We start from the raw sequence: 14,717 nt of genomic DNA on the forward strand, positions 1-14,717 counted from the left end.
CCAGTGTACTCTCCATGTCAGGGTCTAGGGCTTGACTCTCCACAGACCGAGCTCAGGGCTGGGGGATCCCATGTCCCCTTCCTGAGGAATGCTAACCAGTCATCATCCCAGCTGTCATCGTGAGTTCCCTGGGGAGGCAGGACACACAGGGCACCGTCAGCAGCATCCATCTGTCTAGCCCCAGGAGTGGAGGCTCCGAGAGCCCTGGCTCTGGCTGCCCCAGGCAGCCACTCAGCCTTCCACGATGCCGAACAACTCCTGCATGAGTGGGGTGGCGAAGGGGTGAATGTCCTGGATGCGCAGCAGCCGCTTGGTGTGCTGGGCATTGATGCTGCGGAGCTCGGTGAGCATCGCCATGATCTTCAGGAACAGGAACCTGCAGACCAGCCAGAGGAAAGGGTTGGGGAGCAGCCCGCCCTGCCCCCACCCACCAACGCTGGGGCCACTCTGAAATGGCCCAAGACTCAGGGTTTTTGTCTCAGGACCTCTCAGGTCAGCCAGGAGACAAGCTCGGCTGAACTCAAGTTTCTCTCAGCCTGCTGACGAGAAGGGCAGAACAGCCTGGGGCTTTGAGGTGAGGACTCGCTCACTCTCCCTACCCCCACCTCCTCCTCTGGGCTTGAGTCCCTGTGCACAGGGCCATCCATGGGAAAACCAGGCATTGCAGGCACCAAGGGAATAAGTCAAGTTGTGGGGGGCGTCACAGCTGCAGCTAATGGATGGGGGTCAGGACCAGGTGGAGTGGCTGTGGAGGAAGGGCTACAGGCTGCAGTCTCTCCCTGGACCTAGCCTGGGATCTGGTGTCTGGGACAGACATCATGCCTCAGTTTCGCCATGACACCTCCTGGCTCCCTACGGGGGAGGACCCACATCCCAGGGTGCCAAGTTCAAAAGCAAGCTGTAGCAGGCCAAGTAAGACTTGAGGTTTTACATTCACACTAGCAGACCCAGCACTGGCCTTCCCCTGTCACGACCTGGGCCTGTGGGCACCAGGTCACAGGGACTGCTGAGGCCCAGTGAAGAGAGGGAAGGCTCTGTCTGACCAAGGCCTGAGCAGCCTTCCTCTTTGGGGTTGTAACCAGAACTAAGGAGCTTCCTACCCTGTTAGCTTGTGTCTGTCCTGGGAGAGGGTTAGGTAGTCAGTGTTCAAGGGTGTAGGCTGTGGACTTGGTCTGCAAGCATCTACCTCCAGATCTCACCTGTCCGGCTGTGGGACCTGAGGCACTAGCCCTGAACTCCAGTCCCTTGCAGGATGATGGTGGCATCTGCCGCATGGGGCTGTTTTTAAGATTAAAGGTGATCCTGCATGTAAACTGCTTGGCACCAGGACTGGCACATCTCAACAAATAGCTTTTCTAGGTCTATTTATTAGTGGCATCATTATTGTTATCACTGTTACCTTTATTGTCATCATACGTATTGCTGGCTGTTGCTAGAAGGCCCTGTAGGAGCCTCAGAAGAATAGCTGGCTGTCCTACCCCTTGATGACAGGAGTGTGGAAGGCCCTCAACAGACAGACCTTTTTTTTTTTTTTTTTGGTCTTAGAATGATAGACATTTAGATACTCTGCCAGGGGCAGGCAGAGCCGACAGAGAGGTAGGGTGCAGGCACTGCAGGGGCACCAGCCAGGGCTTGGGGTTGCTGTTGGCTGTGGGATGAGGGTAGGGAAGGGGTAGCCACAGTGACTCCAGACGTGACAGGTCCAGTGTGGTCATAGTCAGGAGCTCACGGAGAGCCGGGTGTGCCATGCAGCACCCCTCCCAGTGTCAGCATCATCAGGTGGTTGGTGTAGGGAGCCACATCCTGTCAGCTGACTGTGGTCCCCACCCTCCTCAGATCTCTCCATTATTGGGCTGGAGCTCAAGCCCACTGGGCAGGAGGCCTCAGCAGACGTCACTGAGCAGGGCCCCAAAGTCCTGGTAATCAGAGACTGCCCCTGGGGTGGCTCGGGTCTGCACCCCAGGGAGGCCCAGAACAGGTGGGGACTGGAGGCAGGGCCTTGCCCCTCACACCCTCCCCGCCTGCTGCTCACCGGTAGGCGGGCTGGGGCCGGTGGCACTCGATGTAGGCCTTCAGGGTAATGGCGAACCGCTCCTGCATCTGGTCCACCACGCAGCGCTGTACCACACCCGGGCGGTCTGATGGGGAGGGGAAGGCAGTGTGGTGCCTGCAAGGCCGTGGGGGTCTGGGGGCCAAGTTTGGGCGATCCCAGAGGAGGCCTACTGCCTGCCCACAATCTTCCAGAGCCAGGGACTCCCAGGTAAGGAAGTGAGGGGAGAACTCAGAGGGCTCTGCATCACCCCACTGCCCACTGACCCTGGGGGAAAACGGCTGAAGTCCCCATCCTGGCCATGCAGTAAGTAGAGGGTAAGGCCATCAGCTGGGACCTTCTCTGGGGAAGCAGGGGAGGTGCTGCTGCCTCTTGCAGCTGAAGTAGAGGTTGGGGGGTGGGAGGGTAGTGGGGAGAGCAAGCCTGGGGAGGGGTCCAGGGAGACCAGGTAGGGCAGATGGGGTTATCACCTGGAGAGAAAAGAGAGATGGCCTGCATCAGCACATACTCCTCCTTATGCAGCTGCAGCTTCTTCAGCATGTAGTGGAATTTCAGCATGGGCTCCAGGAGAAGCTGCTGGAAGCCACCTGTGGGTGGGTGTAGGCTGGAGGGGTAAACTTCTCAGGAAGCTGCCCCAAGACCCAGACTTTCCTCACCAAGGTCTTTTTTCCCATCGCCCAATCTGCCCTGCAATCCCAGGACCTGTGTTTCCTGGCGTGGCTCCTTTCCTCCCTCAATGGCTATTTCCCTCCCTCTGCCAGGGCAGCAGGCATCTCTTGGGCACCTGCAGGGTCTTCCAAGCAGTAGGACAGCCGACCACACTCCCAGGTCCCAGTCTCTGCGTTGAACACTGTGTTGAATCTCAGCTGGCACAGCTCAAAGGTGGCCCCCTTCAGCAGGGAGATCTGGTCCTCAATGGTCAAGTCCCTAGCAGCAAGGATGGGCAGGGGATGCCGGCTTCCTGGGAAGCTGCCACAGGCCACAGGCACCCACTCCCATAATCCAGAAATCGGGGCAGGGGGAGAGAGAGGGGCAAAAACAAGAGGTAGAATGGGCTTCTACCCCTGAGGATTACTGCACTTGCTTTTGAATCACCTCTAATCTCTCCCACTCACAGTCCAGCCAAGCAGATTCCTCCTCCCTGCCATGCCCCTCCGGGCTCCTGCTACCTTCAGGGACTCTCCACTGCTCATAGAGCTTCGTGTCCAGGCCCCTCACAACCTTGCCCCATCTCCTCCAGCTCCCTGCACAGCCACGACCCCCAGCTGGTGCCTCGGCTTCTGGTCCCCAGCCTCATACTTTCTGCCTTGGTTTCCCCCTTGAAATGATTACCCCTTTAGCTTCACTTAAGTACATCCTGCTAGTCCGTCAGACCAAGCTGTTCTTGTGCCTCCTAGAGGTCTTTCCAGAGTGCAGTCCTTCTGCGTGCCAGTCCTCCCGTGTGAGTTCCATGCAGCGGGGCTCTTTACTTCGCACTGTCTGTTTGAGATTTGCTATTTCTACTGTTTCTCTCCAGGCAGCCTGGATGCCCTGAGCTCCACCCTCAGCCCTGAGCACAGGCCCAAACACATTGGCTGCCTCTGGAATTCACAGATTGACGCCCTCCCCACCTGAGGGGGGCCCCCAACTCCCCACTGAAGGAGGCAGGTCTTTCCTGCTGGCTCTTGAGGAAGCTCTCTGCCTGGCTTTGGTCTTCTCGGGAGTTCAGTCCCTTCCTTTAGATCCACAACATTGAGCCACAGATGCCATGAAATTGACCTTTTCTTTCTATGTCCCCCCAGTGCCCAGGCCCTGATGGGAGGCTGGGCTCTGAAGACTGTACTCTGCTTCCAAAGCTGGCCTCCCTGATTAACTGCAGCCTTGTGCAAGCCTTCACTTCAGTGAGCCTCAGTTTTCTATCTGTGGAAGGAAGGTGAGAGTAACTCCTGCTCCTGAGGGAGCTGTGCTCAACACTGGGGGTCCCGAGAAATAGCAAGTGACTCCCCACCCTGGTGGTAGATCCTGGGTCATCAGATGTCAGGGGTATGGCCAAGGTCCACGTGTATAAGGGGGACTCTATCCCTGCTCCCTTGACCTAATTTGCCCCAATCTGAACCCCATGGCAGCCTGTGGCCACTCTCGCCCCAGTAAATAAGTCCTGTGTGTCACCCTCAGGGCCACAGGGGAAATTGTGGGTTCCTGAAATAGATTCCACCCTCTGCCTGTGGATGAAATCAGGACTCCTCATGTGTGACTCTGCTACACCTGCCCGGGCCCGGCAAGGCCAGTGGCCGACCCCAGGGAAGACACGCCTGGGCCATCCCTAGTCCTGACAGGCTCCATGTTACGGGGCCATGGTTCCCACCAGACCAGTAGGTTCCAGGGTCTCACGCTCACCCTGGCTGCCCCATGGTTGTTGCCTCCATGCCTAGCTCTGGGGAGTGCTGGCCCTGTGGCTCTCAGGACCACCCATCCTCCTCGTGGCTCCTCAGCCTTCTCCCGGAGGCAGTCTGCTGGCGCCCCAGGTCTGTTCCCAGCCCTCTCCTCCTGCTTCCTCTGCACTTCCTTCCCTTTCTTTCCAACTCCTTCTTTGCTCTGGAACTGCCCACTTACGATTCCTGCCCCTTTGTGGGGAAATAGGGAGGGAAATTATGATCTGAATGTCCACTATGTATGTGCTGAATGCTCTTCAAGATGTTTTCTTATTTCACACCACAGCCCTGCAAGGTTGGCACTATTAGTCCTGGTCTAGCAGAGGCGGGAGGCGGAGACAGGTGAAACTGCAGGCCGTGGTCACAGAGCGAATGAGCCCTACACACAACGAGGGCCCCACTCCCCAGCAGCACCAGGTGCCCTGGGGGCAGAGGTAAAGGAGGGTCTTTTGGTACCAATGTCCCCCAAATTCAGAGAAATCTACCTCAGACCCTTTGAACCTGCTGGCCATTTCCTGCTCCTTTCGACACCACCCACCCGGCCCCTACCTGAAGTAAGAGATGACTTTGGCAAAGTTGATGATGCCTTTGAACATGTAGGTTGACATGTCCGCTATGTGGGGCAGCATGGAAAAGATCTCTTTCCCGCTGTTGTTGGCTGGGGGCTTGTAGTTCCAGACGCTGCCGTCTTCCCCCCGCAGCTGCAGAGAGACCTTCACTCGGCCCAGATCTTCCCTAATCTGGCTCCACTTGACAGCTTCTTCCCCCGACGGAGTCTGCAGAGAATTTGGAATCTCGCAGCCACTGCTAAGTACCTCTGGCAGCTGGGAAACGAGCCGGGAGGTGGAGAAAAGAGACAGAGACAGCATGTATTCTCCCAAATGGGTTCCCATACAGGCACCCACAGCCGCAGCTGTAGCCTGAGAGGATGCACAACGGCAGATGGGTACACACACACACACACATACACACACACATGGACACAGCACTTGTTTCTTCTCTCTGGTCTTCTCCTATTGAGTGGATCTATGAATTCATGGTCCCTCCCATCCCTGCCTGGTCAGAGATGGGTGTGCTCCCTGCCCCTGTAGAAGGTGAGGGGGCCGCCACCCATGGATGTGTCCCAAGCATCCCTGATCGTGCATCAGGAGACTCAGAGGAAAGGGTCTGGGAGCTAGATGGAAAGAACAGACTTTTGAGGCCATTGGTTACCCGTTCTCCTAGCTGGACCTGTCACCGAGACACCTCTGAGCGCAGGTGGAGGAAGGCACTGGGATCAGACACAGCTAATTTTCCTGAGATCACAAGCGTTTTTTGGATCAGTAAAACCAGTTCAAAAACATCATGCCCCCAACAGGTCCTGACCCTATCCTCATAAAGCCCTGAGTGCCAGCAACCCGGGGCAACTCAGCTTTCCAAAATTCCATTTACTTTTCAGACCCAGTTCCTACCTGCTGCGGAAGGAGAGAGCAGAGTCTCAGACCTGAGCATGGGTCAGAATCACCTGAGGGGTCTTGTCAAAGCACAGACTGCTGGGCCCCACCCTCAAAGTTTCAGATTCAGGAGGTCTGGGATGACCTGAGAATTTGCATGTCTAGCAAGTTCCCAGGTGATGCTGCTACTTCCGGTCCAGATGCCACTCTTCAAGAACCCCCAGGAAGGAGGTGGGCTTTTGAGGAGCTACAAAGGAGCTGAGCTGGCTCTGAAGCCTCATACCCGGAAATTCTTGAAATGTGAGAAGGTGGTGTCAAAGGTTTTCATCTGAGCGTTCATCAGCTCCCTGATCATCATCCACTGCTCTTCCGTCAGACCCTTGGCTCCTAGAGGCTGAGTTCCGATCCGTTCCCTCTTTTTCCTCCGGATCAATGCCCGCCTCTCCTCCACAGCCGCATCTGACATGATCACTGCAGGGACATCAGGAGCAGTCTCAGGGTGTACTCAGGGGACACGAAACCTGCCCCTTTCCAGACTCCCAAGGACTCAGCGCCCCTCTGGAGAAACACCTGGGGAAGGACTGCTGTGCTGCCTGTGACAGTGGAGTTTGCTGCAACTTTGTGGAGCAGTGGGACTTGCTCAGGCTTCAGAATCTAAAGGCACTGAGCTTGAGTGCCGGCTTGGCAGCTTTCTAGCGGTGACCTTGACAGGTTCCTTAACCTTTCTTGCCTTCAGTTTCCTTCTTGGTAATCTGGAGTGACTGTGCTCACCTCACACTGCTGTTGCAATGAGACTCTTGCATGGGAAAGTACCTAATACAGCTCTCAGTACATAACAGTTGTTCGATAAATACAGCTGATTACTCTTTTCTGGTGAATCAGATATCAATAAGACTCCTCAGAGCCCTCCAAGATCTCTGGGTCTCCAAGACCCAGGAGATCTGGGGCTTCTACTTAGCAAGAAATATCAAACTTGACCACTTCTTATGTAGCCTGGAGCCTTAGAGTCGTCCATGGATTTCTGGAGCCCACTTGTGTGTGCAGAGTGAAGCTGTAGGGGTCGGCGGGGAGGGGACAGCAGGGACAGCTGGTCTGCCGAAAAGGCTCTATCAGCATGCCCAGGGAACTTGGCCCCTGAAAAGCTGCCCAAGGTCTAGGGTCCCTCTGTGACTGGTGAAGAGAAATATGCACTGGAAGCTCCCAGCCTTTTCCCGGGCGCTGTATCTCAGAGTGCTCAGGGAACACAATTATACAAAGCTGGACAGGTGGAATGAGAACCCCTCTGTCACTGTCACACAGTTCCTCTGGAAGACACCAGGTCTGGGTGGCAGGTGGGCATGCGCGCTCTGGAAGGTGGGCGTCATAGTATACTACGTGTCTCCAGCTTCCCGCCCCCAATTCACTCTCCCAATTTGGCTAAAACAACCAAGAAGGGAACCAAACGAATCAAGCAAGGGCAAGTGAGGGGAGAGAGGGGCATGTGGCAGCTGCCGGCAGGCCACGAGCTGAGCCCTGCCATGTGCACATGCGCGCCGCTGCTGCTGCAGGCCTGCACGCGCGCTCCTACACATCCGGCGGGGGGTCCCTCCTCGGCCCCCTGCACACCGCCCACCCGGGCACGCATCCGCTGCTCACTCTCCTTCCTCATGCCGCTCTCCAGGCACTTGCGCAGGCGACAGGCCTGGCACTGCCGCCGGGTCTTCCGCGTGATCTCGCAGGTGCCCTTCCGGAAGGGGCACCGGGGCCGAGCGTTGCGTTTCATGGCCCTCCTGTGAGAGCACAGAGAGCAAAAGGTAGGCGACGTGGGGCACCTGGCTCCCCAGGCCACGCGTCTGTCTCCCTGTCCCTTCCCGACACGGACACCAGTCACAGCCTCTGTGGGCCCTGCCTTTGCCTCTGACCTCGGTTGGGTTCACAGGAAAAGTACCAGTAGGGGCTCATCAGGCTTCCTTCTGTCCGTGCTCGGCTTCCCCATAGGCCCCGGAGTCGCTAGGGGTGGAAACCTCGCCTGCAACATTCACTCAAGAGCTGTCCACAGCCTGCGCCAGAGCCCCCTCTGGGCTGCTTCAGCTCCAGGCCCGGCCCAGCTCCTGTGCCCTGTCCCCTCCACCCTCGTCCCCAGGCACCCCAGGAGAACCGGGGCCATGTTTCCTGAGGGTGGCCTCTTCCTGGATTTCTCCTTCCTGGAAGAGATAGCTGGAGGAAACCAGGGCCCATCAATGCGGCCATAAGAAGCCCCTTGCCTTCCCCAGTCCCCATTCTAGACTGGGGGACCAGGGGCAGCGAGAGGAATGGGTAGACCATGGGAAACTCTCTACCTCACTGGACAGAGGTTTTCCCGCTGGAAAAGTGGATTCTCCTGATTGACGGAGGAGAACAGAGAGGTTCAGAGCAGTGTAATAGCGGAATGAGCAGCAGGCAGTGCACCCACGCATCCCTGCATAGCTGCACCAGGAGGGCGACAATGGAGTGGGTGCCTTTTAGAGACCCCAGCACACCCACCCTCCCCGGCAGCCCAGGCATCTTGAACTTCTGCCAGTCAGTGCGGCCCTAACTTTATCCCCTCCTTTCACAGCTAAGAAGAAAGAAACAAATTCTTCCTCGGCTCTGGCCTCTGGTTCTGGTCCAGCAGTGTGGAAAATGAAGAACGGACAGGCGTGGCTGCAGAGTGGGCCCTGAGGGCTGAACCGGGAGGCCTGAGATCTTGGGCCAGCAACCCGCCCAGGGGCATGTTTCACAGATGCCACCCCTACCACCTGCTGGCTTGGGTAAGAGACCCCTGACCTTACCCGAGAGCCCACCCAGAATGGGTAGGAGGGAAGGAGCCCATGTTCATAAGCACAGGCTGTGGATCAGATGTGGGCTGCAGACTGTGCTGAGCTTTGCAAATTTAGTTCTTGAAGCCTACAAAATTCATCATATCATCTGCCTGGCACAGATGAGGAAACTGAGTTTTTGAGAAGCCAGATCGCTCCCTGTCCTCTAAGTAGATGTCAAGCAGAAATTTGAGTCCAGGTCCACCTGATACCAGCATCCAAGCTCTGACCACTACGGTGTGCTGCCTCCCTTGGGGCATCCCAGGACAGCACCTGAGTGGCCCCACACCCAAGGGCAGTCGACACGGAGGCTGCCGGCAGAATCCAGGGCTGGCTCAGATGTACATTCTCCTCCATGCGGCCGTGTTAGCCTAAGCCCACTTGGGGCTCCATCTGAGCTCTTTGCTAGTGGCCAGTTTGGGAGTAGGCTGGGGCCCAGTTCCAGCCCATGTGAAGTAAGGGGGTCTTCTGAGAAAGGTTCCCTTGTTCTGAGAGAGAGGAGGAGAGGGGCCTCTCTGTTCCTCAGTGAACGATGGGGGTCCTGCCTGAGCCCCTGGCACTTTGCTGCCCCCAAGGGAGCAGTCCAGGTCAACACCCTCTGATGACAGAAGAGAAGAAAGCACTAACAGCTGAGCTCACCAACCCCTCAAAGCGCTCGGACGTCTAGATATGCATGGCGACGTGTTTTCCTAACGGTGAAACACTTTGAGTGGAGGGTTGTTGCTTGGAGCTGAGTGCAGGCCGGCACCGCTGCTGTGTCTGGCCTCTGTCAAGACCCAAAGACAAGGACATTCACTTCCCCCTGGAACATGGGAGCCTTTGGACCCGCCTGGGCTCACCTAGCCCCTGGGACCTGAGAATGCCTGAAACTTGACCATGTCAGCCCTGAAGCCAGGGTTTCTTCACTCTGGGGGACGCTGGCCTGCTGCAGGGCCTCCCTGGGCTGGTCCAGGCCTGGACGGCCCCCCACCCGTGGGTTCTGCCCCCCACCCAGCTGATGGGCAGCCTGGCTTTGGTGGAACTGCAGAGTGGGCCTTGGCACCAGGGTCCGTTTCTATTTAAATATCTAACCAGCAGGAAGAACTCTGCAGAGGCCAAGTTAGGCTGGCAGTCCCAGGGTCCCAGTGTGCCCTGCAGTGGGAGCTGGCCTCTGCACACCTAGCCCTCCTGGAGGGCAGACCGAGAGCCCCCGCCCTCCCTGGCTGGCTTCTTTGCCGCTTGGTCTAAGCCTGTGTTGAGCTTTGTTTTTTCTCTTTCTTCAGCTGGACAGTATGAGCCTTCTGTGTGCACCTGCCTTGCTGTGGGATGGGACTTTTTAGTCCTTAATTTTTTGGACCTCTCTGTTCCTAGGTGAGCTGGTTTGTCATATTCTTCACTTATTTTATGCCTTTCTTTACTTAACACCAGTCCGTAAGAGTGATTTGAACATTTGCATTTTGGATTTTCAAATTCTTTCCTCTTTTACTGACTCATTTGCTATTTTATTCAAAACACAAGGAGAAACAAAGAAATATCTTAATGGAAAGGGACCTTTCCCAACAGAATGAGAAGACAAAAGATGAAGGTTTCCTCTCCGATATAAATGGTTCTCCTGAGACTAATTAGGAGGCCTTTGGACAGGTCACCAGCCCACACTCTGAACCTGGGAAGTCAGGTTAAATAGAGGTCCCGAGATGGTGCCCAGTGGGCTACTGGCAGAACCCCAGTTAGATGTGACCCAGGGTGTCAGATGGGTGAAAGTTGACTGGTAACTCTACCTGAAAAAGCCCTTGCATCCTTCACATGTCATGACATTGAAGTGATATCCAGTGGCCTTGTCCCCACATACACGGCAGCTCTGGGGACCCTCCTCTCCCCTATCTGTACTGACGGTGGAATTTCCAGAAGCGGAGTCTGCTTCTCCACGGTGCACGAGGTCAGCATGGTGCCAGCTTTCTCCAGCTCTCACCTCCAGCTTTGCTTCTGAGCCTCTTGGACTGGAAGTGAAAACACCACAGGGAATGAGAGGGCTGGGCAGGGATGTGCTGAGGCCGTCACCCCATGTGTCACTCGCATGCGGTTCTGTGGCTCAAGAGCTGACTTCTTAAGAAAGAAACGAAGGTAGAAGACGAGAGTTGCTATAAAAAGAGACGTAACCGTGACATTTTTATACACAGTAGTAGGGCCCTGGAATAAAACACGTGAACAAGAACATGGTGGGGACGGGGGAGAAAGGTGAGAGGAAGAAATGAGAAGGAGAAAGGAAAGACCACCTGGATTGGACCACAGACGTCATACTTACATGGACTGAGATTAGAAGGCCATGAGCTGATCAAAGACCTGAACAGGGAGCCGCTCATGGGACAGGACACTTGTGCAAGATGGTTTCTGGAATTGGAAAGACCCCAGGGGATGGCCCCTCAGGTGTGTTGTGGTGCAGGCTCCCAGAGAGAGCTGGAAAGGCTGGGCAGAAAGAGGGTTTTCAATTGAGTAACTAAGCAGATGAGAAGGAGAGGAGTCAGGCTTACGTTGCAGGGAGAAAATAGCCAGGCAGGTCCCAGTTGAGCTGGAGTGTAAGTGAGTAATCAGAGGGCTGGTACCCATTAATAGAGCTGTGCTCAAGGTGTCCTCCCCAGGCAGCTTTCATCTTTCTTTTCTTTTCTTTTTTTTTTTTTAGTTTTTTTTCTTTTGGTGTGGGAGGTAATTGGGTTTTTATTGCAACTTTCATCTTGAATTCTGTTTCGAATGGGCACTGAGGACGGTGAGTAGAAATTGGAAGCTATCCTATTTACTGCTCTTCACAGAAGTCTCTCTAGGTCAGCCCACCACAGATAATGTTGTTTTTGTCTAAGTCAAAAAAAATTTTTTTCAGTAAAATGTTAACACTTGAATTACTGTTTCCAACATCATGACAGATGAGAACTGACAGTCACCTGTAAGGATGAACTAAAATTAACCTGTCCCTTGACCCAGGCGCTCCAGAAAACTACAAATAAAATAGGCTGACTGGAAACTAGGACTGACTGTGTGGGAATCTCCCTCGATTTTTCACATTATAATCCCGACCTCACACAGGATTGCAGAAAGAATGCATACTTTGAGTGTTGACAAAAGCCACAAAGAATTTGATTTAAAGTGATCTTGGGTTGATAGTGCTCTCACACACCCACAGAAGCAGAGGTTAGTCCTCCTCTCCTCACTTTCCACCTAGACACAAAGAATCACACAAGTAATTTTCAAGAAATATGAGCAAACCCCCACAAATCATGAATCAAAGATGAACATGGCACCATGAGCAAAAGCCAGCAAAACAACTTACAGCAGAATTAGACATGCAAAGACCCCTGAATTATCAAACACAGAATGTATTTGAATAAATAGTAGAAGAGGTTGAACATATAAGGAAAGAGCAAAGTACTATAAAATTGCCCAAGCAGATTTGCAAACTGAATAAAATTGACCATAAAATCCTAACAAACAATAACTATATAAGCCAATAATAACAGTGTCTCAGGCGTTACAGCAAAACATAACTAAAGTATGCAAAAACATAAGTTAGAAGATGGATGATCATGGTAAAAAATTTCTAAGGTTCTGTACTGAGGGAGGAAAGATTATGATTAGTAAAATATGCTTGTTAAGATTTCTAGGTAACCCTAAAATTCCAAAAAAAAAGGATGCATGACTTAAAAGCAAATAGGAAAGAAAAAAAGTTGAAGAAGAAGGAAAAAATCCAACTAGGGAGATAAAAAGAGATTGAAAAGATGAGACAAATAGAAAGTGTAAGCTGAGATGGTGGGAAAGAGCAGAAATATTGGTAATTAAGGGTAAATACAGTTGACCCTTGAACAAAACAGGTTTGAACTGAGCACATTCACTTATACACAGATTTTTTTTTTCAATAAAAATATTGGAAAAATTTTTGGATATTTGGGCAATTTGAAAAAACTCTCAGATGAACTGCATGGCCTAGAAATTTTTTGAAAATTAAGAAAAAAATTAGTTATGTCATGAGCCCATAAAATATATGTAGATACTAGCCTATCCTTACATAGGCATAATGTAAGTGATGTGTCATATAAATAATGTGTAGTTTTCTTACTATTTTATAACATTACTTATGTTACTGTACAATATGCCTGTCCCGTAATTGGAAAACTGGGTATCAACCTATCACAGGTAAGTGTTTTTTTAAAATGTAAAAATGTTTCCAGTACTGTATTATGAATATGATTGTAATATATATGCCATAAAAAATTTATGACCATTCATTAGTGTATAGGCTAGACCATGTGAAGCCCTCACACTAGACTACCATAAAGCAATCGTATTGCTGCTGCTTTGTTATCAATCCATGAATCATTATACCTGTAAGTAAATAGGAACTTCTTTTGCACATTATCTTTTCATTTTTGATGTCTAGCGTTAGTAACACGTATAGCGTCTGCAGTCTTTTGTATCATATGAGACAATTCTGATGTAGGTACTGACAGACGATTCATCTTGCAAACAGGTGATGTCAACCTCTGGTATCAGTAAACACAGCACAGTACTGAAAACATATTTTCTCCTCCTTATGATTTTCTTAATAACATTTTCTTTTCTCTAGCTTACTTTATTGTAAGAATAATACATGTAATATACAACATACATGTTAATCAACCGTTCATGTTATCAGTAAGGCATCTGGTCAACAGTGGGCTCTTAGTAGTTAACTTTGTGGGGAGGGTGTCAAAAGTTATACATGAATTTCCCACTGCGCGGGTGGGTGCCACTAACACTGTGTTGTTCAAGAGTCAACTGTATAGTAAATGTTCTTGTTAAAAGACAGAGACAGATGCTTTCAGCCGCTAGCTGGGGCAATCTGTGTTTCAGGACGAGTGTTAGCAAATAAGGGATGGTCATGGATGTTAACTAGACTCACAGTGATGATCGTTTCACAACATGTACAATATCGAATATTACATTGTACATCTGAAACTAACATTATATGTCAATTATACCTTGATAAAGATAAATAAATACTTTTAAAGGGATGGGGCAGAAAGATACTAAAATGGTAACTAACAACTATTGAAATTCAGTGTGTTAGGTCCTCTGCAAAAGAAGGCTCACTTACTCATGATGATGATTATCACAGTGTTTGTCACTTCACTTAACAAGCCTGTGTTGAGCATCTACCGCACACCAGATGCTCTGTTATGTTGGTCCTTTTCCAGGTTCTACAAAAGCTGAAGGTCACTCTTTTGGCAGAAATCCAGGGTGTGCTATGAAATCCTCACTGCTCACAGACACAAAAAGTGTGCCCAAATCAAAGAGCCTTGCAGGAAGGGAAAATTTTACATGTGAGACACTGGAGGAGACCCACCTTCCTTAAGTTTTCAGCTTCATTCAGGAGCCATTAGGAATAGTAGACTCTGGGGCTGTGGAGACAGTAGCCGGGATTCCATACATAAATGATCAACTTTGGACAATCGAGGATAGTAAGGTGGCCGCTCCCTCAGCGATTGGCATCAATGCCATTTCCCAGCTGGAAAGTGACAATTACAATATGATGCATAACTCACTAGGAGCTCAGTAAATGCCACACACCAGGAGGATGAATGTCTCCAAGGGCACAGAGGAGAGACATTTACTTAAACTATGTCTGATTAATACTGATACAATCCCCAGTTCCGTAATGAGGAGGTGTTAGAATGAATGCCAGGACCTCACTCTGGAGCATCTGTATAACTTTGGCTTTGGCCCAAGTTAAATAAGCAGACTCTGGTTCATTCCGCAGCTCATCCTCCCAGATTCTCACCCTACTGCGGCCCCTCCCAGGATGAATCACGGATGGTCTATGACTTGCTTTACCCAGTCAAACGTGGGGAAACAACACTGTGCAGGTTCTGGCCCCTAAGCCGTAAGGAGGCCTGGTTGCTTCTGCTTTTGCTGTTTGGGGAGCCTAGATCACTGTGTGAGAAAGTTTGGCTACCCTGCTGCCATGCAGTGAGGCCCTGGGGAGAGGGAGAGCCCTGGGATGCGC

The 14,717-nt window shown here is 52.0% G+C and overlaps 1 protein-coding gene across 1 annotated transcript; it reads right to left on the reverse strand.

The window, feature by feature from the left end:
• Positions 1 to 231: 231 nt before the first annotated feature.
• On the reverse strand, positions 232 to 11,336 carry NR1I2 (nuclear receptor subfamily 1 group I member 2). Its single transcript, XM_072970798.1, has 9 exons — positions 11,218 to 11,336; positions 10,468 to 10,686; positions 7,530 to 7,663; positions 6,178 to 6,365; positions 5,011 to 5,285; positions 2,835 to 2,977; positions 2,521 to 2,637; positions 2,033 to 2,138; positions 232 to 376 (listed from the first exon to the last, which is right to left on the reverse strand). The coding sequence occupies exons 1-9, from the start codon at positions 11,334 to 11,336 to the stop codon at positions 232 to 234; spliced, it is 1,446 nt and encodes a 481-aa protein (XP_072826899.1).
• Between the last annotated feature and the right edge of the window lie 3,381 nt (positions 11,337 to 14,717).

Source organism: Vicugna pacos, chromosome 1 (genome assembly GCF_048564905.1).
Source record: "Vicugna pacos chromosome 1, VicPac4, whole genome shotgun sequence".
In the NCBI taxonomy this organism is placed as follows: domain Eukaryota; kingdom Metazoa; phylum Chordata; class Mammalia; order Artiodactyla; family Camelidae; genus Vicugna; species Vicugna pacos.